Source organism: Pan troglodytes, chromosome 5, assembly GCF_028858775.2.
Source record: "Pan troglodytes isolate AG18354 chromosome 5, NHGRI_mPanTro3-v2.0_pri, whole genome shotgun sequence".
Classification (NCBI taxonomy): Eukaryota; Metazoa; Chordata; class Mammalia; order Primates; family Hominidae; genus Pan; species Pan troglodytes.
Window position 1 is genome coordinate 97,745,844 of NC_072403.2, and position 26,089 is coordinate 97,771,932.

The following is a 26,089-nucleotide window of genomic DNA, read 5'->3' on the forward strand; positions in this document are numbered from 1 at the left end:
TTGAACAATAAAGATAGCTCAAGCTGGTACCAAGTACTGATATGAGATTTGTCAAAAGTCAGGGTCACCTCTAATCATAGTCCCTTTGTGGTCACGAGTTTGTAAACCAAGAAGTATCTAAGCCAAGTCTCAGTCAATTTAGACGTTTATTTTGCCAAGATTAATTAAGAACAACGCTCAGGAAAAAGAACATGGAATGACAGGAATAGTCTGTGTTCCGTGCCTTTCTCCAAAGATGATTGTGAAGCCTTCAACATTTAAAGGGGAAAAGCAGGCTGATGGGGATGATTAATATTGTACAGTGAAAAATGCATAGTTTTTTTTTTCCATTAAAAATGGGAAAATAGGCATGGAAAAGGCAAATAGCTTATTTAAGTTTATCTAAGAAATCTGTGGTGGAGGTGAGTCTTCCCACGCCTACGGAATTGTTTCTCAAAGAACCTACTGGACTCTGCTATCTTGACAAGACCTCACTGTAGTTTTGTGAAATTTATCGTGTGTTTCATTTATTTATTTAGAACTGTGGCCTTAATAGCTGTACATTGGTAAAGCTATGGTATTCCTATGCAAAAAACAGAAAACTCCCCAGAGCAGAATGCCTTCTATTCCTGTAAGATTTTCCTTTGAAAGTTGATCCTAATGCTTCTGATACCTTAGACAAGATTTTCTGAGAGTATGACAGAATTCTTCAAGTTGGACAGTGGTAAACAGCTGAACATGGACATCCCCCCAACCCTCATGAAAACAGCCTGACTTTGAACAAAAGAAGGAAATCACCAATGATGAGGCATTGGCATGACCAAGGCTGATCTCACAAATAATTTGGGAACTATTAACAAGTTCTGTCATAAAGCATTTATGGAGGCTCTTCAGGCTGGTGCAGACATCTTCATGATTAGGCAAATAGTTTGGTGTTTACTTTTATTCTGCCTATCTGGTGACTGATAGAGTGGTTGTGATCATAAAGCACAATGATGATGAACAGTACGCCTGGGAATCTTCTGCCAGGTATTCCTTTACTGTATATGCTGACCATGTTGAGCTCATTGGTAGTGGTACCAAAGTGATCCTCTGCCTTAAAGAAGACCAGACAGAGTACTTATAAGAGAGTTGGGTCAAAGAAATAGTAAAGAAGGACTTGAAGTTCATAGGCTATTCTATTACCTTTTATTTGGAAAAGGAATAAGAGAAGTAAATCACTAATGATGAGGTTGAGGAAGAGAAAGGTGAGAAAGAAAAAGAAAAAGATGATGAAGAAAAGCCCAAGATTGAAGATGTGGCTTCAGACGAAGAGGATGACAGTGGTATGGATAAGAAAAAGAAAATCAAGGCTGGATGCAGTGGCTCATGTCTGTAACCCCAGCACTTTGGGAGGTCGAGGTAGGTGGATCCCTTGAGGTCAGGAGTTCAAGACCAGCCTGGCCAACATGGTGAAACCCCATCTCTACTAAAAATATGAAAATTAGCTGGACATGGTGGCCAACACCTGTAGTCCCAGCTACTCGGGTAGCTGATGCAGGAGAATCACTTGAACCTGGGAGGTGGAGGTTGTAGTGAGCCGAGATCATGCCGCTGTACTCCAGCTTGGGCAACAGAGTGAGACTCCAAAAAAAATGCTGCAAAAGGTTAGCAAAATTGAAAAATTTCTAATTAACATATGGCAATTAAAATAACTCCTATTGTTATTTGTGAATTTGATCCTGTCATTATGATGTTAGCTGGTGGACATGGATGAAATTAGAAATCATCATTCTCAGTAAACTATCGCAAGAACAAAAAACCAAACACCGCATATTCTCACTCATAGGTGGGAATTGAACAATGAGATCACATGGACACAGGAAGGGGAATATCACACTCTGGGGACTGTGGTGGGGTGGGGGGAGGGGGGAGGGACAGCACTGGGAGATATAGCTAATGCTAGATGACGAGTTAATGGGTGCAGCGCACCAGCATGGCACATGTATACATATGTAACTAACCTGCACAATGTGCACATGTACCCTAAAACTAAAAGTATAATAAAAAAAGAAGAAAAAGAATTAGAAAATAAAATAAAATAAAATAAAATAACTCCTTAGGTGATGAAAGTATGATGTGTTTTTGGTTAAGGGAAAAAAAGGTAATTTTTGTACCAAAGTAGAATGACTGGCTGTTTCAAAACTAGAAAGAAAAAAGACTGTAGAAGGCTTGTGGAAGGTTAATCTTATAAAATAAATTTTAAGTGTGATCACATTGGCTAAAGTTAGAAGAGAAGTTTTCTAAGTTTTCCTTAAATTGAACATTAATTTCAAAGGTATACATTGATACAAAACTAGAATTTGGTTCTCTCTATTAAAACAAGATTTTTCTTGGAGTGTTGAGCTGCTCTTAATGGCAAATAATGAAAGGTTTTTCTTTACCTTTCAGGTAATTGGTCTAGGAAAAAAGTATGTGTTTTATCATAATAGTTCCTGTGTTTTATGTTGCCTTTATTAAGGCTTTGATTACTTAAGAAAATTGAGTCCTCTCTATTAAAGAGCTCACGTTTTTCTACAAGTAGGCATTTTTCAAAAGAAATATATAACCCTATGTTTGCCTTTTTCTTTTCTTTTTGAGACAGAGTCTTGCTCTGTCACCTAGGCTGGATTGCAGTGGCATGATCATGGCTCACTAGCAGCCTCAACCTCCTGCGCTCAGGTGATCTTTTCACCTTAACCTCCCATCTAGCTAAGACTACAGGTGTGTGCCACCATGCCTGGATAATTTTTAATTTTTTTGTAGAGATGAGGTTTTGCCATGTTGCCCTGGTTTGTTGTTTTGTTTGTTTTTAGTGATACGGTCTTTCTCTGTTGCCCAGGCTAGAGCACAGTGGTGTGATCATAGTTAAGTGCAGCCTTGAACTCCTAGGCACAAGCAATTCTCCTGCCTCCCAAGTATTTAGGACTACAGGGGTATGCCACTGTGCATGGCTAATTTTTCTTTTTTTTTTTCTTAGAGACAGCATGTTGCCATATTGCTTAGGCTGGTCTTGAACTCCTGGCCTCAAGGGATTCTCCCACCTCAGCCCACCAAGGCACTGGGATTACAGAGTGTTTGCCTTTTAAAGTCTTTTCATTATCACTCTGGTTAAATGAGTAACTATTATTTCACAGTGACCTGTAATTCTATTTTTTTTTTTTTTTTTGAGATGGAGTTTTGCTCTTGTCGCCCAGGCTGGAGTATAATAGTGTGATCTTGGCTCACTGCAACCTCTGCCTCCCGGGTTCAAGCGATTCTCCTGCCTCAGCCTCCCAAGTAGCTGGGATTACAGACGCCCACCACCATGCCTGGCTAATTTTTTTGTATTTTTAGTAGAGACGGGGTTTCACCATGTTGGCCAGGCTGGTCTCGAACTCCTGACCTCAGATGATCCACCCGCCTCGGCCTCCCAAAGTGCTGGGGTTATAGGCGTGAGCCACTGTGCTTGACCAACCTGTAATTCTATTTTTATCAGGTGTCTTAAACCTTTGATATTTTGACAAGCTTTTTAAGAGCAAACTCTTAAGTCTTTTAAAAAATTTACCTGTACCTCATCTGTACTAAAATACAAAAATTAGCCAAGCATGATGGCGGGTGCCTGTAATGCCAGCTACTTAGGAGGCTGAGACGGGAGAATCACTTGAACCTGGGAGATGGTGGTTGCAGTGAGCCAAGATTGCGTCACTGAACTCCAGCCTGGGTGGCTAAGCAAGGCTCTGTCTCAAAAAAAAAAAAAAAAAAAAAAAAAAAATTACCTGAAATTAACTTTGGGATTTTTCAGTTGGGCCCATGAAAAGCTACAAAGGATGTGTCTCTCATCTTGTAAAGATATTAATTAGGCTTATATTAAGTGTTGTGTTATAGGGGAAGCATTGTCAAATAATAAGTGATACTGGATTTTTTGAGTTATATCTATGGGTGTCTTATTTATATGAATGTTCTAAAAATCGTATGGGATTCCTAGAAATCTGATATGTTGTCAATCACAATATTGGTTATTATGTTGAAATGTTGTATGACACAGAAATAACTAAATTTTCTGACCAATTGCTGATTATAATGAACTCATCATATTTTAACCATGGTCATCCTAAGTCTTTGTCATCCATAGAGAGTGGTTTTGATTCTTCTCTAAAAGCATTTGCAATCAACTATAGTCCAAAGTTGCTTCTTCTTCAAGGAAACTCATGACAAGTAAGGATGGAAAGAATTCTGATAAATACAGTTTTTGAATAACCTTAATGTTATGCCACTGAACTGGGTAAGATTTCTAAGAACTCTAAAAAACTGACTGTTTTATAAAACTGCTAACTCAACATCAAGCAGAACAAGGATTATATACCAAGGAAATATTTGGTAGTGGCAGATTTTCATTCTAAATGAGTCAGTACTGAAATTATTATTAAGATACACAATTTGAATGAAGTCCATGACCCAAATCAAATCACTGAAGCATAGTACCATGCACCTTAATTAGAGAAACAAAATTGATATTTTTTTTACAAAGGTATTTTATTTTAGTAAACAAAATACTGATTCTTTTATTATTATTTTTTAAAATTTAAATTAAAAAAATGTTTTTTGAGACAGAGTCTTGCTCTGTTGCCCAGGCTGGAGTAACAGGCCAGTGGCATGATCTAGGCTCACTGCAACCTCCACCTCCTGGGTTCAAGCAATTCTCCTGCCTCAGCCTCCTGAGTAGCTGGGATTACAGACGTGCACCACTACACCGGCTAATTTTTGTATTTTTAGTAGATACGGGGTTTCACCATGTTGGCCAAGCTGGTCTCGAGCTCCCGACCTCAAGCGATCTGCCCTCCTCAGCCTCCCAAAGTGCTGGGATTACAGGCGTGAGCCACCATGCCTAGCCAATACTGGTTCTTTTAAAAGCACATATAAATTCACAGTATTTTAAGTGAAATGTCTAGGTTGGGACTTTATCCTCTGACACATTATTCAATAATTAAGTATTTCTTCTCTTTCTTCTCAGCCGGAGTCCACTCAAGCTGACATTTACATTGCAGAATATTCAGTTATCTTTTTTCTCTGATTGCTTCTTCCTTTCAGCCTCCAGTTTTTGTTGTTTTGCTTCCAACCTTTTTCTTTGGTATATTTTCACTCCAGCAAATGCCAGGCAGAGAATTAATGTTTTTGCTGCCAAGATATACAGCAGCAGGTGCACGTGTTCGAGAGCCTTCCAATTCATGGTAGACCAACTATGAATTCACTTCTGATCAACACAAACCCCCACCAGACAAGTACATGAGAGGCGGTGGGAAGGTCAGCCCCAGGGAGCTGGAAGGTCTCATTGCTCCCAACGACAGAGCCTCCTGTGCCTGGCCGCACACAAACCATCCAAAAGTGATATTTAAGAGGATGTAAATCCAATGGTAAATATGGACAGATAGAGTTTTCCTATGAGTTTTCCTTCCTGAGTCATTAAAACTCCCATTGTTAAAAAGCTTTGCACTCCATGACTTATAATGAAAGAGGTAAAATGATCCAAATTGTGAGAAAATATTGGTGTTGTTACTGTTCTAAAACTGTTAACATAGTTTATGACCAGCCATGATGTGACTAATTTTAAACATATTTTTTGACTATCATATAAAGAATGGTTATATGTATAAATCAGTGAGAATGGAAACAGTGAGACCGGTAATGGTGCTACTTAAAGTGCTGGTCTGCAAAGAGATAAAGAGCTTTCTCAGAATACAAAACGATTTATTCCTTGTTTCATCAAGAAAGCTTGCTATGAAAAAAGTATGTTAGCTGGGCTGGGTGCAGTGGCTCATGCTTGTAATCCAAGCACCTTTGGAGACCAAAATGGGAAGATTGCTTTAGGCCAGGAGTTCAAGACTAACCTGGGCAACATAGCAAGTTCCCATCTCTACAAAAAATTAGAAAAATAGCCAGGTGTCATGGCACTTGCCTATAGTTCTAGTTACTTGGGAGGCTGAGGGAGGATGATTGCTTGAGTCCAGGAGTTCAAGGTTGCAGTGAGCTATGATCATGCCACTGTACTCCAGCCTGGGTGACAGAACAAGATCCTGTTTAAAAGAAAAAAAAAAAGAAAAAAAAAAAAAAAAAAGAAAAGGCTGGGCATGGTGGCTCACCCCTGTAATCCTAGCACTTTGGGAGGCCAATGCGGGAGGATCACCTGAGGTCCTGAGCTCAAGACCAGCATGGCCAACATGGTGAAACCATGTCTCTACTAAAAATACAAAAATTAGCCCCGCGTAGTGGTGCATGCATGTAATCTACCCGGGGGGCTGAGGCAGGAGAATTGCCGGAACCTGGGAGGCAGAGGCTGTAGTGAGCCAAGATCATGCCACTGCACTCCAGCCTGGGCTACAGAGTGAGACTCTGTCTCAAAAAGAAAAGAAAAAAAGGGAAAAGAAAAGAAAAAGAAAAGGAAAATAAATTTCAGCTGACCTAAACATTGTGCTTAGCAAAGTAGTTGATTTTCAAGTTTCTTATGTTGTCATGGACTAGAAACAAACAGTTCTTGTCTGTGGGTCTCACTTTGAGTAACACTTCTTAGATTATTGCAATAGTTAGAGATGACAGTGAATGGAACTGAAGCAATTATAGTAGAGATGGTAAGAAGTGGACATATTAGGGCTCTATCGTGATGGTAGAAACAGAAGGATTTGCTTAAAAATTCATGGAGGTAGGAGAAAGAGGGATTAAGGATAATTCTCAGAGTTTGAACTCGAGCAACAAAGTAGTTGGTAGTGGTGTTTACTGTGTTATAGAAGACCAGGAGAGAAGCAGCTTTGAGGGGGGATCTCAAATATTCTGTTTTGAACATGTCATCTTTGGGAAGCCTATTAGAAATCTCAGTGGAGATGTTGGGCAAGTAGTCTTGAATGCCACAGAGAGGTTAGGGCTTTACATGTTTTAGAAAAAGGTAATTTGTTCACATGTTTCAAACATCAAAAAGTAAAATATCATAAAATTCAAAGTCTTTTTCTATGTTTGTCTCTCATTTCTCTAGTTCCTACTTTACTCCCTTCCTTGTTAGTTTCTTATGTATCCTCAAAAGTTTCTTTGTTTAGATCTATATTTAATAAAGTTTCCTTACTTAGATCTATATTTTCACCACGTGTGAAAATATTTTTAAGTTTGTTTATGCCTCTACAAGCACATACAAATACACATGCTTGTTTTCACTCCATTTTACACAAAAGTAATATTTATATGTATATTATAAGCTAAATGTTTGACTTCCCCCAAATCCATTTGTTGAAATCCTAACCCCCTATATAATAGTATTAGTAGGTGAGGCCATTGGGAGGTATCTATGTCAGTTTGGGTTGCTATAACAGAATACCATAGACTGGGTGTTTTAAACAACAAACATTTATTTCTTACAGATCCTCTGCTTGACTAGGTCCAGCCTTGATCTTCCCTCTTGGTCCTTGTGGAATCCAGTTTGGACAGTCAGTTTAGGGAAAATCCCTTATCCTTGGTATCTTCTCATTGTATCTTCACATGGTTGGTGGAAAGATGAGAGAGAGGGAGGGAGGGAGAGAGGGGGGGAGAGAGAGAGAGAGAGAGAGAAAGAGCCATCTGCAAACAGGACGAGTGCTCTCACTAGACACTGCATCTGCTGGAGCCTTCCTCTTGTACTTCTCCACCTGCAGAGCTGTGAGAAGTAAGTGTTTATTATTGAAGTCACCCAATCTGTGGTATTCTGTTATAGCAGCCCAAATTGACTAAGATAATATATATTTTTCTGCACTTTGCTGTTTTCTCTTAATAGCATATCTCAAGTTTTTTTTTGGTAACAGTGTATAGCTTCCTCATTTTTAAATTCAATAGCTACATAGTATTTGGTTATAAGGATATACTGTAATTTATTTAACCAGTTTCCTATTGATATAATTAGGATAGTTGGCATTAATTTCCAACTGGTTGATTTCCAAAGTCTCTTTCAAATTCGAAGATTCATAATACCCTCTATCAAATGAGTATTTTCAGAACTATCCCTTCCTTTTCTTCCCCCAAAAAGGTGTGCTAAAAATTATTTATGATACTTGTTAAAGATTGTTAAGGTGGGCTGGGTGCAGTGGCTCACACCTATAATCTCAGCACTTTGGGAAGCTGAGGCGGGTGGATCACTTGAGGTTAGGAGTTCACAACTGGCCTGACCAGCATGGTGAAACCCCGTCTCTACTAAAAAATACAAAAATTAGCCAGGATGGTGGCACACACCTGCAGTCCCAGATACTTGGGAGGCTGAGGCATGAGAATCGCTTGAACCTGAGAGGTGGAGGTTGCAATGAGCTGAGATCATGCCGCTGTACTCCAGCCTGGGTGACAGAGTGAGACTCTGTTAAAAAAAAAAAAAAACAGAGATGGCAAGGCGGACTTTATTCAAGGGGGCCATGGAGATAGGTGTAGGGAACATGCCAATGGGGTCTTGCAGTGAGGGGAAGAGATTTGACTCAACTCTGACTTCAACAAGCACAGGTGGAGTTTCATAACTAAGAAGCAGAGTTGGGGGGTCAGGGATTGGAAAATTACTCAGAGGAAACATCAAGGATAAGAGGTTTTTGGCTAAACTGACTTGATAGGGATTATGGCTGGAGGCAGGCCTGTATTACAAGATATAGAGGGTGGTCAGATAAAAAACTGACTTAATAGTATTCCTGCTCAAACTGAATTCAACAAGGACAGAGAGGGTAGCCCAAGATCAGGCATGGTCAGAGGACACAAAAGAGACTGACTAAAGTTTTGGTCAAAAGGGAGAGTTTTTGTCAAAATGCATAAATTGTGTTCTGGTAATTCTAATAATTTTTAAGACGTTATTGCCATGATTAGCTTACAAAGTCTTCAACATTTATTTAACAAATATTTATTAAGTATCAACTAACAATATATGTCTAACACTGTTCTAGGTGTTGGAAACACAGCAATGAACAGACAAAAATCTCTGTCATAGAATTTACATTTTAATGGGCAAGACCAAAGGATAAAGGGAAATATAAGGTATGTTAGATACTGATGAGAACTAAGAAGAAAAGAAAGTTGGGAAAGAGAATAGGGAGTGTTTGTGTGTTTGTGTGAAAGTGTTTACATTTTAGATAGGATGACCAGGGAAGTCTTTGCTGTGAAGGACGTATTTAGTCAAGGTCTGAAGGAAGTGGGAGGGTAAGTCCTATGGATTTGTGGGGGTAAAAACATTCTGGGCAGATGGCAGATAACACTGTTTGAGACATTTTTCAGTGATTCCAATGCTTGGGTTATTGGAGAGCTCTTTGGCATCTGTTGCTTGAATCTGTGTTCTCTACCATGGTCCCACTGACCTTCCATTTTCACCTAGCTCCCTGGCTTCCCACTCTGGATGCTAGGATGAGTATGATGAAGAGGACTGAATATTGTTTTTCCGACTTCTTAGGCCTTTGTTTCAATCTCTTTTTCTAGGCTGCTTCGCATCTGTTTACCTGGCTGTGTTTCTCTGTTAGGCTGCCATCTTGGTCTCTAATTTCTGCTGTGCTGTGCCTTACTCCACTTCTGTAACAACTTTAATCCAAGACTGAGCCCATTAGATCAAAGCCTGTTTAAAATGAAACTGGGCCTGGTAAAATGACCAAATTAATCCCTCTTAATTAAGTGAGAATAAAGGAATGCAGACATTTCAACTACAGAGATAAACGAAAGGAGAAGCAGGAAAATCAAAGCCAATCCAGACCGATTACTGATATTTATAAACACCCTCAAGCTTAGCACTATTTTGTCAGGCCCAGAACTGCTCCCTAGGGTGAAGCCCCTTTAAAATTAACAAGGTGGCTTCAGGCCACAGATATTCCATTGATCCAATTAACTTTACTTGTTCAACTCTAATCTTCTATTCTCACTTTTGAGAACTCCACTTTGTTCTTTATAACGGCTTGGATCAATTCCCTGATGTGTGTTTGGTATCCTTTTAGAAAGGTCCTCCTACATTTTTTTTTCTCTCTGGTTTATATTGGTTTCTAGTGTCTGGATTCCTGGAATAGTCAAGCAAGACTATTGTTTTTCTTTAAGGTCTCTGTAAGCCATAGCCCCTGGTCTTGAATTCTCACCCCTTAGAGGGCAATGCAGTGCTCCTCAAATTCTCTGCTCTATTCTAATAACAGCCTGTGCAATTCTGTCTTTCCAGCTGGGTTAACTACTGGGAGGCTATTTTATGGCAGTATCAGAATATATAGAATATGCTAATGTAAAAATATCAGTGCTAGGAAGTTAACAAAGCCCAGGGGTTGGAAAAATTTAATAAGAGTCAAAGGGTTATGACAAAAAAAACTTATAAAAATTGTTAGGAGCAACATTAAAATTTTTTTTAATTTTATTTTTCCATAAGTTATTGGGGTACAGGTGGTATTTGGTTCCATGAATAAGTTATTTAGTGGAGATTTGTGAGATCCTGATGTACCCATCACCCAAGCAGTATATGCTGCACCCTATTTGTTGTCTTTTATCCCTTGCCCCCACTCCCTCTCTTTCCCCCAAATCCCCAAAGTCTACTACATCATTCTTATGCCTTTGCGTCCTCATAGCTTAGCTCCCACATATCAGTGAGAACATATGTTGTTTGGTTTTCCATTCCTGAGTTACTTCACTTAGAATAAGTCTCTAATCTGATCCGGGTCATTGCAAATGCTGTTAGTTCATTCCTTTTTATGGCTGAGTAGTATTCCATTTGTGTGTGTGTGTGTGTGTGTGTGTGTGTGTGTGTGTATATATATATTTCACATTTCTTCATCCACTTGCTGATTGATGGGCATTTGGGTTGGTTCCACGATTTTGCTTTTGTGAATGGTGCTGCTATAAACATGTGTGTGCAAGTATCTTTTTCAAATAATGATTTCTTTTCCTCTGGATAGATACACAGTAGTGGGATTAGTGGATCAAATGGTAGTTCTACTTTTAGTTCTTTAAGGAATCTCCACACTATTTTCCATAGCAGCTGTACTAGTTTACGTTCCCACTACCAGTGTAGAAGTGTTCCCTGATTGCATCCATGCCAACATCTACTGTTTTTTAATTCTTTGATTATGGCCATTCCATGCCAACATCTACTATTTTTTAATTCTTTGATTATGGTCATTCTTACAGGAGTATGGTGGTACTGCATTGTGGTCTTGATTTGTATTTCCTTAATCATTAGTGATGTTGAGCATTTTTTCATGTTTGTTGGCCATTTGTATATCTTCTTTTGAGAATTGTCTATTCATGTCCTTAGTCCACTTTTTGATGGGATTGATTATTTTTTTCTTATTGATTTGTTTGAGTTCATTGTAGATTCTGGATATTAGTCTGTTGTCAGATATATAGGTTGTGAAGTTTTTCTCCCACTCTGTGGGTTGTCTGTTTACTCTGCTGTTTTTTCTGCCATGCAAAATCTCTTCAGTTTAATTAGGTCCCAGCTATTTATCTTTGTTTTTATTGTGATTGGTTTTGAGTTTTTGGTCATGAAATCTTTGCCTAAGCCAATGTCTAGAAGGGTTTTTACAATGTTATCTTCTATAACTTTTATAGTTTCAGATCTTAGGCTTAAGTCCTTAATCCATCTTGAGTTGATTTTTGCATAAGGTGAGAGAAGAGAATCCAGTTTAATTCTCCCACATGTGGCTAGCCAATTATCCCAACACTGTTTGTTGAAATAGGTGTCCTTTCCCACTTTGTTTTTGTTTGCTTTGTCAACGATCAGTTGGCTGTAAGTATTTGGGTTTATTTCTGGGTTCTCTATTCTGTTCCATTGGCCTATGTGCCTATTTTTATCCCAGTACCATGCTGTTTTGGTGATGATGGCCTTATAGTATAGTTTGAAATCAGGTAGTGTGATGCCTCCAGATTTGTTCTTTTTGCTTAGTCTTGCTTTGGCTGTGCGGGCTCCTTTTTGGTTCCATATGAATTTTAGAATTGTTTTTTCTAACTCTGTGAAAAATGATGGTGGTATTTTGATGGGGATTGTGTTGACTTTGTAGATTGCTTTTGGCAGTTTGGTTATTTTCACAATATTGATTCTACCCATCCATAAGTATGGGATGTGTTTCCATTTTTTGTGTCATCTATGATTTCTTTCAGTAGTATTTTGTAGTTTTTCTTGTAGATGTCTTTCAACTCTTTTGTTAGGTATATTCTTAAGTATTTTACTTTTTTTACAGCTATTGTAAAAGGGGTTGAATTCTTGATTTGATTGTCCGCTTGGTTGCTGTTGGGGTATAGGAGAACTACTGATTTGTGTACATTAATCTTCTATCTGGAAACTTTGCTGAATTCTTTTGGCAGTTCTAGGAGATTTCTGGAGGAGCACTTAGGGTTTTCAAGGTAAACAATCATATTGTCAGTAAAAATTGACAGTTTGACTTTCTCTTTACCAATTTGGATGCCCTTTATTTCTTTCTCTTGTCTGATTGTTCTGGCTAAGACTTCCAGTACTATGTTGAAGAGGAGTAGTGAGAGTGGGCATCCTTGTCTTGTTCCCATTCTCAGGGGGAATGCTTTCAACTTTTCCCCATTCAGTATTATGTTGGCCTTGGTTTTGTCATAGATGGAGACAGAGCCTTGCTCTGTCACCGAGGCTGGAGTGCAGTGCATGATCTTGGCTCACTGCAACCTCCACTTCCTGGGTTCAAGTGATTCTCTCGCCTCAGACTGTCAAGTAGCTTGGACTACAGATGTGGTCGACCATTCCCAGCTAATTTTTGTATTTTTAGTAGAGATGGGGTTTCACCATGTTGGCCAGGCTGGTCTCAAACTCCTGACCTCAAGTGATCTACTCACCTTAGCCTCCCAAAGTGCTGGGATTACAGGCATAAGCTACTGCACCCAGCCGCAACATTAAAGTTTTATACCAATCTTGTTGCCAGGGCAAAAGGCTCCTCACAGGCCCTGATAAAGTTTGGATTTGTGACCCTGCCCAAATCTCATGTTGAATTGGAGGAACAGCCTGGTAGGAGGTGATTGGATCATGGGGGAGGATTTTCCCCTTGCTGTTCTCTTGATAGTGAGTGAATTCTCATGAGATTTGATGATTTAAAAGTGTGTGGCACTTCGCCTTCATTCTTCTGCTCCACCATGGTAAGACATGCTTGCTTCCCCTTCACCTTCTGCCATGATTGTACATTTCCCAAGGCCTCCCAGTCATGCTTCCTGTTAAGCCTGTGGAAGTGTGAGTCAATTAAACCTATTTTCTTCATAAATTACCCAGTCTCATGTAGTTCTTTATAGCATTGTGAAAACTAACTAATACAGAAAATTGGTACCAGGAAAGTGGGGCATTGCTATAAAGATACCTGAAAATGTGAAAGCAACTTTGGGATTGAGTAACGGGCAGAGGTTGGAACAGTATGGACAGCTCAGAAGAAGGCAGAAAGATGAGGAAAAGTTTGGAACTTCCTAGGGACTTGTTTGCATGATTTTGACCAAAATGCTGACAGTGATATGGACAATGAAGTTCTGACTGAGATAGTCTCAGATGGAGATGAGGAACTTACTCGGAACTGGAGTTTACTCTTGCTATGCTTTAGCAAAGACACTGGTGGCATTTTGCTCCTGCCCTAGAGACTGTGGAACTTTATACTTGAGATAGATGATTCGGGGTACCTGGCAGAAGAAATTTCTAAACATCACAGCTTTCAAGATGAGACCTGGCTGTTTCTAAAAGTGTACGCCCATATGCATAATCAAAGAGATTTTCTGAAACTGGAACTTATATTTAAAAGGGAAGCAGAGCATAAAAGTTTGGAAAATTTGCAGCCTGGCAATGTGGTAGAGAAGAAAAATCCATTTTCTGGGGAGAAATTTAAGCTGGCTACAGAAATTTGCATATGTAAAAAGAAGCCAATGTTAATAACCAAGACAATGAGGAAAATGTCTCCAGGGCATGCCGGAGAACTTTAGTGGCAGCCTCTCCTATCATAAACCCTGAGGCTAGTAGGAAAAAATGGTTTTGTGGGCCAGGCCCATGGTCCAGCTGCTCTATGCAGCCTTGGGACATGGCATCCTGCATGTCAGCTGCTCCTGCTCCAGCTGTGGTGAAAAGGGGTCAAGGTACAACTCAGGCCATTGCTTCAGAAGGTGCTAGCCTCAAGCCTTGGTGGCTTCCACGTGGTGTTGGGCCTGTGGTTGCGCAGAAGGCAGGAGTTGAGGTTTGGAAGCCACCACCTAGATTTTAGAGGTTTTATGGAAACACCTGGATATTCAGGCAGAAGTCTGCTGCAGGGGTGGGGCCCTCAGGGAGGACCTCTACTAGGGCAGTGTGGAGAGGAAATATGGAGTTGGAGCCTCCACACAGAGTCCCCACTGGGGCACTGCCTAGTGGAGCTGCGAGAAGAGGGCACTGTCCTTCAGGCCCCAGAATGTTAGATCCATTGACAGCTTGCACCATGTGCCTGGAAAAGCTACAAGAACTCAACCCCAGCCTGTGAAAGCAGCTGGGAGGACTGTACCCTGCAGAGCCACAGGATCAGAGCTGCCCAAGGCCGTGGGAGCCCACCCCTTGCATCAGCATGCCCTGGAGGTGAGACATGGTGTCAAAGGAGATCATTTTGGAACTTTAAGATTAAATGATTGGCCTGCAGGATTTTGGACTTTCATGGGGCCTGCGACCCCTTTGTTTTGGCAAATTTCTCCCATTTGGAACAGGAGCATTTACCCAATTCCTGTATCTCCATTGTATATTTGAAGTAACTAACTTGTTTTTGATTTTACAGGCTCATAGGCAGAAGGGACTTACTTTGTCTCTGATGAGACTTTGGACTGTGAACTTGTGAGTAAATGCTGAAATGAGTTAAAACTGGGGGCCTATTGAGAAGGGATAATTGTATTTTGCAATGTCAGAAAGACATGAGATTCGGGAGGGTCTGGGGCAGAATGATATGGTTTGAATTTGGGTCCCTGCCCAAATCTCATGTCAAATTGGAGGAGGGGCCTGGTGGAAGGTGATAGAATCACAGGGGCGGATTTCTCCCTTGTTGTTCTCATAACATTGAGTGAATTCTCATGTGATCTGATGGTTTAAAAGTGTGTGGTGCTTCTCCTTTTGCTCTCTCTTCTGCTCCACCATGGTAAGATGTACTTGCCTCCCCTTCCCCTTCTGCCATGATCGTAAGTTTCCTGAGGACTCCTGGTCATGTTTCTTAAGCTTGTAGAACTGTGAGCCTATTATTCTTAGTAAACTCCCTTTCATAAATACATATATCCTATTAGTTCTGGCCCTCTGGAGAACTCTAACTAATACATCATCCAAGAGTGAACAGTGTTTCTCTCTCAGTATGGTGATTCTGTATTGAGATTTCCTCTGTGTTTTACTATGTTTTCTCAGATTTTTCTTCTGAGAAATGTTGATGTTCAGAAAACAAATGGATATTCTAAAAATCTAGAGGCTCCCTTTATAGCAATGTGAGAATGAACTAATACAGACTAATTCCAATATTCACACCCATTAGGACCATTTGATAGGAACAGAGAATGATTATGTAATTATTATGCTAGCTATGTTAAAAAAATCTGGTTTGAGGGCACTAGATTTTTCACTGGGAGTCAATTGGATGTGGAGAGTGGAGTTTTCTAGAATAAGTCTTCTTTTTTTTTTCTTTTTTATTGATCATTCTTGGGTGTTTCTCGCAGAGGGGGATTTGGCAGGGTCACAGGACAATAGTGGAGGGAAGGTCAGCAGATAAACAAGTGAACAAAGTTCTCTGGTTTTCCTAGGCAGAGGACCCTGCGGCCTTCCGCAGTGTTTGTGTCCCTGGGTACTTGAGATTAAGGAGTGGTGATGACTCTTAACGAACATGCTGCCTTCAAGCATCTGTTTAACAAAGCACATCTTGCACCGCCCTTAATCCATTCAACCCTGAGTGGATACAGCACATGTTTCAGAGAGCACAGGGTTGGGGGTAAGGTCACAGATCAACAGGATCCCAAGGCAGAAGAATTTTTCTTAGTACAGAACAAAATGAAAAGTCTCCCATGTCTACCTCCTTCTACACAGACACAGCAACCATCCGATTTCTCAATCTTTTCCCCACCTTTCCCCCCTTTCTATTCCACAAAACCGCCATTGTCTTCATGGCCCGTTCTCAATGAGCTGTTGAGTACACCTCCCAGATGGGGTGGTGGCCGGGCAGAGGAGCTCCTCACTTCCCAGTAGGGGCGGCCGGGCAGAAGCGCCCCTCACCTCCCGGACGGGGCGGCTGGCCGGGCGGGGGGCTGACCCCCCCCACCTCCCTCCCGGACGGGGCGGCTGGCCGGGCGGGGGGCTGATCCCCCACCTCCCTCCCGGACAGGGCGGCTGGCCGGGCAGAGGGGCTCCTCACTTCCCCGACGGGGCGGCTGGCCCGGCGGGGGGCTGACCCCCCCACCTCCCTCCCGGACGGGGCGGCTGGCCGGGCAGAGGGGCTCCTCACTTCCCGGTAGGGGCGGCCAGGCAGAGGCGCCCCCCACCTCCCGGACAGGGCGGCTGGCCGGGCGGGGGGCTGATCCCCCTACCTCCCTCCCGGACGGGGCGGCTGGCCGGGCGGGGGGCTGACCCCCCACCTCCCTCCCGGACGGGGCGGCTGGCCGGGCGGGGGGCTGACCCCCCCACCTCCCTCCCGGACGGGGCGGCTGGCCGGGCGGGGGGCTGACCCCCCCACCTCCCTCCCGGACGGGGCGGCTGGCCGGGCGGGGGGCTGACCCCCCACCTCCCTCCCGGACGGGGCGGCTGGCCGGGCGGGGGGCTGACCCCCCCACCTCCCTCCCAGACAGAGCAGCTGGCCGGGCAGAGGGGCTCCTCACTTCCCAGTAGGGGCGGCCGGGCAGAGGCGCCCCCCCCACCTCCTGGACAGGGCGGCTGGCCGGGCAGGGGGCTGATCCCCCCACCTCCCTCCCGGACGGGGCGGCTGGCCAGGCGGGGGGCTGATCCCCCCACCTCCCTCCCGGACGGGGCGGCTGGCCAGGCGGGGGGCTGATCCCCCCACCTCCCTCCCAGACGGGGTGGCTGGCCGGGCGGGGGGCTGACCCCCCCACCTCCCTCCCGGATGGGGCGGCTGGCCGGGAGGGGGGCTGAGCGTCCCACCTCCCTCCCGGACGGGGCGGCTGGCCGGGCAGAGGGGCTCCTCACTTCCCAGTAGGGGCGGCCGGGCAGAGGCACCCCTCGCCTCCCGGACGGGGCGGCTGGCCAGGCGGGGGGCTGACCCCCCCACCTCCCTCCCGGACGAGGCGGCTGGCCGGGCAGAGGGGCTCCTCACTTCCCGGTAGGGGCGGCCGGGCAGAGTTGCCCCTCACCTCCCGGACGGGGCGGCTGGCCAGGCGGGGGGCTGACCCCCCCACCTCCCTCCCAGACGAGGAGGGAGGACGCTCCTCACTTCTCAGACAGGGTGGCTGCCGGGCGGAGGGGCTCCTCACTTCTCAGACGGGGCGGTTGCCAGGCAGAGGGTCTCCTCACTTCTCAGACAGGGCGGCCGGGCAGAGACACTCCTCACATCCCGGACGGGGCGGCAGGGCAGAGGTGCTCCCCACATCTCAGACGATGGGCGGCCGGGCAGAGACGCTCCTCACTTCCCAGATGTGATGGCGGCCGGGAAGAGGCGCTCCTCACTTCCTAGATGGGATGGCGGCCGGGCAGAGATGCTCCTCACTTTCCAGACTGGGCAGCTAGGCAGAGGGGCTCCTCATATCCCAGACGATGGGCAGTCAGGCGGAGACGCTCCTCACTTCCCAGACGGGGTGGCTGCCAGGCAGAGGCTGCAATCTCGGCACTTAGGGAGGCCAAGGCAGGCGGCTGGGAGGTGGTTGTAGCGAGCCGAGATCACGCCACTGCACTCCAGCCTGGGCGCCATTGAGCACTGAGTTAACGAGACTCCGTCTGCAATCCCGGCACCTCGGGAGGCCGAGGCTGGCAGATCACTCGCGGTTAGGAGCTGGAGACCAGCCCAGCCGACACATCGAAACCCTGTCTCCACCAAAAAAATACGAAAACCAGTCAGGCGTGGCGGCGCACGCCTGCAATCGCAGGCACTCGGCAGGCTGAGGCAGGAGAATCGGGCAGGGAGGTTGCAGTGAGCTGAGATGGCAGCAGTACCGTCCAGCTTCGGCTCGGCATCAGAGGGAGACCGTGGAAAGAGGGGAGAGGGGAGAGGGGAGAGGGGAGAGGGGGGAGGGGGGAGGGGAGAGGGGAGAGGGAGCTCTATCTACCACACAGTCCTTCTCTGAATGGCCTAGAATAAGTCTTCTTTTTTAAAAAATACACTAAATATAATTTGAGCATTTATATGTACAGACACTATCAAAAGACAAGATTATAACAAATTTAAATATCTTAATTTGTTTTATTTGTGATTCTAGAATTGGACAACACCTTATTTTATAAATTAGGATGAGTATTCTGATAGCCTAGCAGAAGAGGTTGGTCTTATAGACAGAAAACAATGGAGAAAAGCAGAAGCAGAAAACAAAAAGTGGACTGGTCATTTCAAAGTTACTTTTCCTGTAAAGGTTAAAGCAAAGAAGACTTCCTTAATATGCTGGCTAAACTGGGCCTGTTTGGAGATTTGGCTATTATCTCTCTCTCTTCTGATTTCTTCAAAGCTCATATAAAGACCTAAGTGTCTTTGTGGCACGGAACTTAAGTATAAGTAACCCCATTTTGGTTTTGTCTACTGGGCATAGTGTATGAGCTCAGTCCAATCCAATGGCCTCCTGTAACTTTTATTTAATAGTTCCCCCTTTTGGTCACCAAGGTGAGAGTGTGACAAAAACTTAAGGTACCAGTGATACTCTTAGTCACAATCATTTTTGGTTTTCAGTCCTAGCACATCATTCGTAGGTTATGATGTCGTTGTTATTGTGCATTTATTTGGAGTTTTCATTATTCCAGCTGGAAAGAGACCATTTAGTATTGAACAAATGGTTGCACATAGATGTTTAAGACTTTTAGAGAGAATATAGTGCATCAGGGATACTACTATATGACTATAAGGAGGATAATACTAAGAGTTTAGAGTATGCCCCTTAGTCAGGGTCCACATGAATCAAGCTAACTGCAATCAAACAGATCAAAGAATGAACCAGATAGGCAATCTACCTATTTTAGGCAAGTAGACTGTTTGTTCTATTTATTCGTATGCAGCAAGAAATATTAGCAACTGCACAGATTCTTCTCTGTTCAGCTAGTAGGTTGCAATTCTGTTATCTAATATTCACTAACTTAATTTGGCATGACAAATCCAACATTTTTGTCAAGTTACCCACAGATTGTAAAATTTCAACTACAGCATTATTCTGCCAAGAGAAAAAGCTAGGCACAGCAAGGAAAACTTAAGAGTTGTAGCCAGATATTAAAGGAAACTAGAAAAATTTAGGATCCAGTTTAGTCTACAGGTAGTTGATAAAAACTCAGAAACAATGGACAGGTCTACAGTCCAATAAAAGGTATAGTATAGTTTTTCTTTTTTCTTTTCTTTTTAAATTTTTTTTGAGACACAGTTTCGCTTTTGTTGCCCAGGGTGGAGTGCAGTGGCACATCTTGGCTCACCACAGCTTTTGCCTTCAGGATTCAAACGATTCTCCAGCCTTAGCCTCCTAAGTAGCTGGGACTACAGGTGTGCACCACCACACCTGGCTAATTTTTTATTTTTAGTAGAGATGAGGTTTCTCCATGTTGGTCAGGCTAGTTTTTTTTCTGAAACATAATTTTTCTCTTAGCAGTCACCCCCATTTCCACCAAAGATAATCAAAGTAAAATTAATTTGTTTGAGCTGAATCAAACTTGGCCTGATTATTTACTTAAGTACAGCCAGAATAGTGATTCACCACATAGGCTCTTTTAAAGTTTGCTTTGCTGGAACTTTGGATAAGAAATTTCAGAGAGAACTTGTAAAAGCCTCTCAAGGATAGGAAACCAAACCAATATTTCCAGTTGTATCCTGTTATAAAGAGAATGAGTTCTTTTTGAACTTGTACAAATAACTGTATTGCCATAAAAATAAGAACATTCATGAGTAGTTTCTGAATTCTGGAGGGATGATGTCGAGAGAAAAAGTAAATATTTCAATTTTATTCACAAGAGTATGCTTATACTTTACCATATAGCTGTGATCTATAGATAGCTTAAAAGGAAAAATGTTTCCTGGAAAACTAAAGAACCAGCAAAATTTCAAATAAAAAACTCAGAAAAATCCATAATTCTTCTTTTTATTTTATTTTATTTTTTAATTATACTTTAAGTTCTAGGGTACATGTGCACAATGTACAGTTTTGATACAAAGGTATACATGTGCCATGTTGGTTTGCTGCACCCATCAACTCATCATTTACATTACATTAGGTATTTCTCCTAGTGCTATCCCTCCCCCAGCACCCCCCACCCCCGATAGGCCCCGGTGTGTGATGTTCCCCGCCCTGTGTCCAAGTGATCTCATTGTTCAATTTCCACCTATGAGTGAGAACATGCAGTGTTTGGTTTTCTGTCCTTGTGATAGTTTGCTGAGAATGATGGTTTCGAGCTTCATCCATGTCCCTGCGAATGACGTGAATTCATCCTTTTTTGTGGCCGCATAGTATTCCATGGTGTATATGTGCCACATTTTCTTAATCTAGTCTATCACTGATGGACATTTAGGTTGGTTCCAAGTCTTTGCTATTGTGAATAGCTCATGGCAGCTTTGAACTTCTGGGCTCAAGTGATCCTTCTGCCTCAGACTTCTGAGTATCTAGGACTACAGGTGCATCACTTTTTTTTTTTTTTGACAATACTTCTCATATAACATATCAAACAAGACTGATTAACATTCTCTTTTAAAATTGTAAATGTTCAATGTTTTCCAGGGGCTGAACTGGAAAGTCCTAAAGTTAATTTCAGGTCAAAAAAGACTTAATTTAGGATTTAATTTTGGGAAGTTTGTCCAAAATGTTAAAAGTTGAAAAACATTTATTATAGTTGTTTATTTAATCAGAGTGACACTATCAGATTTTTATGGCAAATATAGAAGTTTATGTTACAGGTAGTTAGGCAGACAGGGCTTTCCCACTCACTAGGAATTTTGGGTGATGGTTTGACAATTATCACATTGTCTGTCTAAAAGTGATAAATTGGCAGCTGGCACCAGGGAGAGGCCATTTTCTGATGGTTTACACCTGTTGCACTAAAGTATTAATTGAATGCAAGTGCCACAGAGAAGCAACTTCCTGGGCATGCACATTAAAAGACAAATGGTGGATTATGACCTTTCAAGGGTACGACACCAGAAAAAAGGAGGAAACCCTGAGATGGGCATGCATAAAACTTCCTAAGCACACTGCATGTGCTCACTTTCCAAGGCTAAATAGGGCACTGTGCATGAGGGCAGCCCCCCCAAGGGAAGACTCATGGGAAAGGACAGCCTGTAAAATCCTAGGATCACAGTTAAACAGGGCACTTGTCCTTCAAGTTGTCCTCTTGGGTCTCTTCCAAGCGTACTTTCCTTTCTTTCCTGTTCTAAAGCTTTTTAAAATAAAACATCCACACCTTGCTCTCTTTTTTTGCCTTATGGCCTTCAGTCGAATTCTTTCTTCTAAGGAGGCAAGAATTGAGGTTGCTGCAGACCCACATGGATTTACCACCAGTAACACAGATACCTTCCACCAGTAATATTTACAGAGTTGTGAGCAAAAACTTCATTCTTTTGATATTGAGAAGACTCACTTTTTAAACAAATATCAAAGAACTGATAAAAGACAGCACAAAGCACAAGAAATTATCTTGATAAAACACAAAATCTTTTTTTCCTAGCCAATTACCTAAAAGGTAAAGAAAAACCTTTCACTATTGTCTATTAAGAGCAGATCAATACTCCAAGAAAACTTTGTTTTAACATACAGAACCAAATTCTAGTTTTGCATCAGTGTACTTTTGATATTAATTCTCATTTTTTAGAAAAAACTTAGAACTTTTTTTCTAATCTTAGCCAGTTTGATTGCACATAAAAATTCTTTCACAAGATTCATTTTTCACAAATATTTTACAACTTTCTTATCCATTCAATTTTTGCCCTATATTTTCTTATTTTTCATCTCGAAACAACTACTCTACTTTATGACAAAAATTACTCTCTTTTGTTGGGTGTGGTGCCTCACTCCTGTAATCCCAGCACTTTGGGAGGCTGAGATCACTTGAGGTCAAAAGTTTGAGACCAGCCTGGCCAACATGGTGAAACTCCATTTCTACTAAAAAAAACAAAAACAAAAAAAACAAAAAACAAAATCAGCCAGGCATGGTGGCACACTCCTGTAGTCTCAGCTACTCAGGAGGCTGAGGCAGGAGAATCACTTGAACCCAGGAGGCGGAGGCTTCAGTGAGCCAAGATCATGTCACTGCACTCCAGCTGGGTGACAGAGTGAAACTCCATCTCAAAAAAAAAAAAAAAAGGAAAGAAAAGAAATATTAAATCTGCCAACTTTTTCTCCTGGTTACTCTCCCACCATGAAGTCAAAAAGAAAGCTGGATAAAGTATTTATGAAGGATAAATCAAGTGAATTGGCTTCTTTTTCAGAGTTATCCATGCTAACTCTAGGCATAGGGAATGCATTCTTGGCCCTGGAGTCAGTTATCTAGTTAAGAAACAAAGCTAAGTTTAAAGACCACCTATCAAACTAAACCAGTCTCCAAAATACACCTTTATGGGAATTTAGCTAGCTATTTTGAAATTCTTTGTAAGAAATTTACAACTATAAAAGAAATCTCCCTTTGTAGGACTGTGTCCCTCTCTGCACCAGGAAGAGAGAGAGAGCTAGAAAGGAGAGAATGTCACTAGAAACGCTTACAATGGAAAAGGCATTGGCTTAAGTTTATATAACAAGTCTCACCTTTGACAATTTTGTCTTAACAAGGTTTCCTACTTAGATCTTTGTGCCGGCAAATAATGGTGTTTAAGTTCTGTGCCTTTAAGATGTAAATTTCCTACCTTGTTTCACCTAAGAGTCATCCCTTTGGAAGTAAAAATTTTGGGTTGTTGGGATAGCGATTGCTTAGGGCAATGGAAGAGGTAACTAAAAGACTTATAGTCTGAAAGGGGAAGATAAACTATTTGGAAACTGGGAAAATGAAAAGTTTTAATGAAGGCTATATGATCTGCTTCTGCCTGTATTTTTATATATGTCTGTATGTGTGTGTATGTTGTATTTGTGTGATATTTTTCCACCTCAGATGATATTGCCAAAATTTATAAAGAGTTCTATTCAGCTTAAGGTAAAAAAAGTGCTAATATAAAATATTCTCTCACAAAAATAAAAACTAACTCAAATGGCTTTTAGTTCTTGTGAGCTGAGATAACCTTCAGTAAGTAAAGCTAGTTTTTAAAAATGTTGATAAAATAAAAACAGAAATGTCTTCAAAATTGTCAGCATTTACATTATAAGTGTGCATTTTTAAACCTAGATTTAATATCAAATGAGCTTGTTATCTCCTAGATATATGAGATCATAAAGCTATAAATCCTGTCCTTGGCTAGTTTTAAGGAGCAATTCAAGCATAGTTATTATGAATGAGTCATTAGCTTTGCACAGTGGCAGTACTGTAGCTAGTGAGGTTTATCCGAGGTGCAGTTATTGCTAATTAAAAACTTTTTGTCACCATTCCAAGATGGCCGAATAGGAACAGCTCTGGTCTACAGCTCCCAGCAAGATCAATGAAGAAGATGGGTGATTTCTGCATTTCCAACTGAGGTACCTGGTTCATCTCATTGGGACTGGTTGGATAGTGGGTATAGCTCATGGAGGGTGAGCCAAAGCAGGGCGGGCATTGCCTACCTGGGAAGTGCAAGGGGACAGGGGATTACCCTTTCCTAGCCAAGGGAACCCGTGACAGACTGTACCTGGGAAAATGGGACACTACTGCACAAATACTGCACTTTTCCTATGGTCTTAGCAAGCAGCAGACCAGGAGATTCTTTCCTGTGCCTGGCTCAGTGGGTCCCATGCCCATGGAGGCTTGCTCACTGCTAGTGCAGCAGTCTGAGATCAACTTGCGAGGCTGCAGCCTGATGGAGGGAGGCGTGTCCGCCATTCCTGAGGCTTGAGCAGGTAAACAAAGCGGCCAGGAAGCTTGAACTAGATGGAGCCCACTGCAGCTCAGCAAGGCCTACTGCCTCTATAGACTCTACATCCATGGGCAGGGCATACCTGAACAAAAGACAGCAGAAACTTCTGCAGACTTAAACGCCCCTGTCTGACAGCTCTGAAGAGAGCAGTGGTTCTCCCAGCGTGGTGTTTGAGCTTTGGGAACAGACAGACTGCCTCCTCAAGTGGGTCCCTGACCCCAGTGTAGCCTAACTGGGAAACACTTCCCAGTAGGGGCCGACAGACACCTCATACAGGTGGGTGCCCCTCTGGGACGAAGCTTCCAGAGGAAGGATGAGGCAGCAATATTTGCTGTTCTGCAGCCTCCGCTTGTGATACCCAGGCAAACAAGGTCTGGAGTGGACTTCCAGCAAACTCCAACAGACCTGCAGCTGAGGGACCTGACTGTTAGAAGAAAAACTAACAAACAGAAAGGAATAGTATCAACATCAACAAAAAGTACATCTGCAACAAAACCCCATGTGTAGATCACCAACATCAAAGACCAAAAGTAGATAAAACCACAAATATGGGGAGAAACCAGAGCAGAAAAGCTGAAAATTCTAAAAACTGAGTGCCTCTTCTCCTCCAAAGGATCATAGCTCCTCGCCAGCAGTGGAACAAAGCTGGATGGGGAATGATTTTGATGAGTTGACAGAAGTAGGCTTCAGAAGGTCGGTAATAACACACTTCTCCAAACTAAAGGAGCATGTTCTAACTGTCGCAAGGAAGGTAAAAACCTTGAAAAAAGGTTAGACTAATGGCTAACTAGAATAAACAGTGTAGAGATTACCTTAAATTACCTGATGGAGCTGATAACCATGGCATGAGAACTTCGTGACACATGCACAAGCTTCAATAGCCAATTCAATCAAGTGGAAGAAAGGATATCAGTGATTGCGGGTCAAATTAATGAAAAAAGTGAGAAGACAAGTTTAGAGAAAAAAGAGTAAAAAGAAATAAACAAAGCCCCAAGAAATATGGGACTATGTGAAAAGACCAAACCTATGTTTGATTGGTGTACCGGAAAGTGATGGGGAGAATGGAACCAAGTTGGAAAACATTCTGCAGGATTTTATCCAGAACTTCCCCAACCTAGCAACGCAGGCCAACATTCAAATTCAGGAAACACACAGAAGTCCGCAAAGATACTCCTCGAAAAGAGCAACTCCAAGACACATAATTGTCAGATTCACCAAGGGTGAAATGAAGGAAAAAATGTTAAGGTCAGTGAGAGAGAAAGGGCGGGTTACCCACAAAGGGAGGCCCATCAGCCTAACAGCAGATCTCTTGGCAGAAACTCTACAAGCCAGAAGAGAGTGGGGGCCAATATTCAACATTCTTAAAGAAAGAATTTTCAACCCAGAATTTCATATCCAGCCAAACTAAGCTTCATAAGTGAAGGAGAAATAAAATTCTTTACAGACAAGCAAATGCTGAGAGATTTTGTCACCACCAGGCCTGCCCTAAAAGAGCTCCTGAAGGAAGCACTAAACATGGAAAGGAACAACTGGTACCAGCCACTGCAAAATCATGCCAACTTGTAAAGACCATCGATGCTAGGAAGAAACTGCATCAACTAACGAGCAAAATAACCAGCTAACATCATAATGACAGGATCAAATTCACACATAACAATATTGACCTTAAATGTAAATGGGCTAAATGCTCCAATTAAAAGACACAGACTGGCAAACTGGATAAAGAATCAAGACCCATCAGTGTGCTATATTCAGGAGACCCATCTCACATGCAGAGACACACATAGGCTCAAAATAAAGGGATGGAGGAAGATCTGTCAAGCAAATGGAAAACCAAAAAAAGGCAGGGGTTGCAATCCTACTCTCGGATAAAACAGACTTTAAACGAATAAAGATCAAAAGAGACAAAGAAGGCCATTACATAATGGTAAAGGGATCAATTCAACAAGAAAAGCTAACTATCCTAAATATATATGCAGCCAATACAGGAGCACCCAGATTCATAAAGCAAGTCCTTAGTGACCTACAAAGAGAATTAG

At 42.4% G+C, this 26,089-nt stretch overlaps 1 protein-coding gene and 2 pseudogenes across 1 annotated transcript; 2 read left to right on the forward strand and 1 right to left on the reverse strand.

Annotated features, from left to right (window-relative positions):
• Nucleotides 1-26,089, forward strand: part of LOC107975216 (uncharacterized) — a 94,689-nt pseudogene that overhangs the window by 17,875 nt on the left and 50,725 nt on the right.
• LOC100610721 (small integral membrane protein 11) lies at nucleotides 4,951-5,207 on the reverse strand. The gene has a single exon (XM_003311374.6). The coding sequence runs from the start codon at nucleotides 5,204-5,206 to the stop codon at nucleotides 5,030-5,032; it is 177 nt and encodes a 58-aa protein (XP_003311422.1). The 5' UTR covers nucleotide 5,207; the 3' UTR covers nucleotides 4,951-5,029.
• LOC112209558 (U4 spliceosomal RNA) lies at nucleotides 23,506-23,678 on the forward strand (annotated as a pseudogene).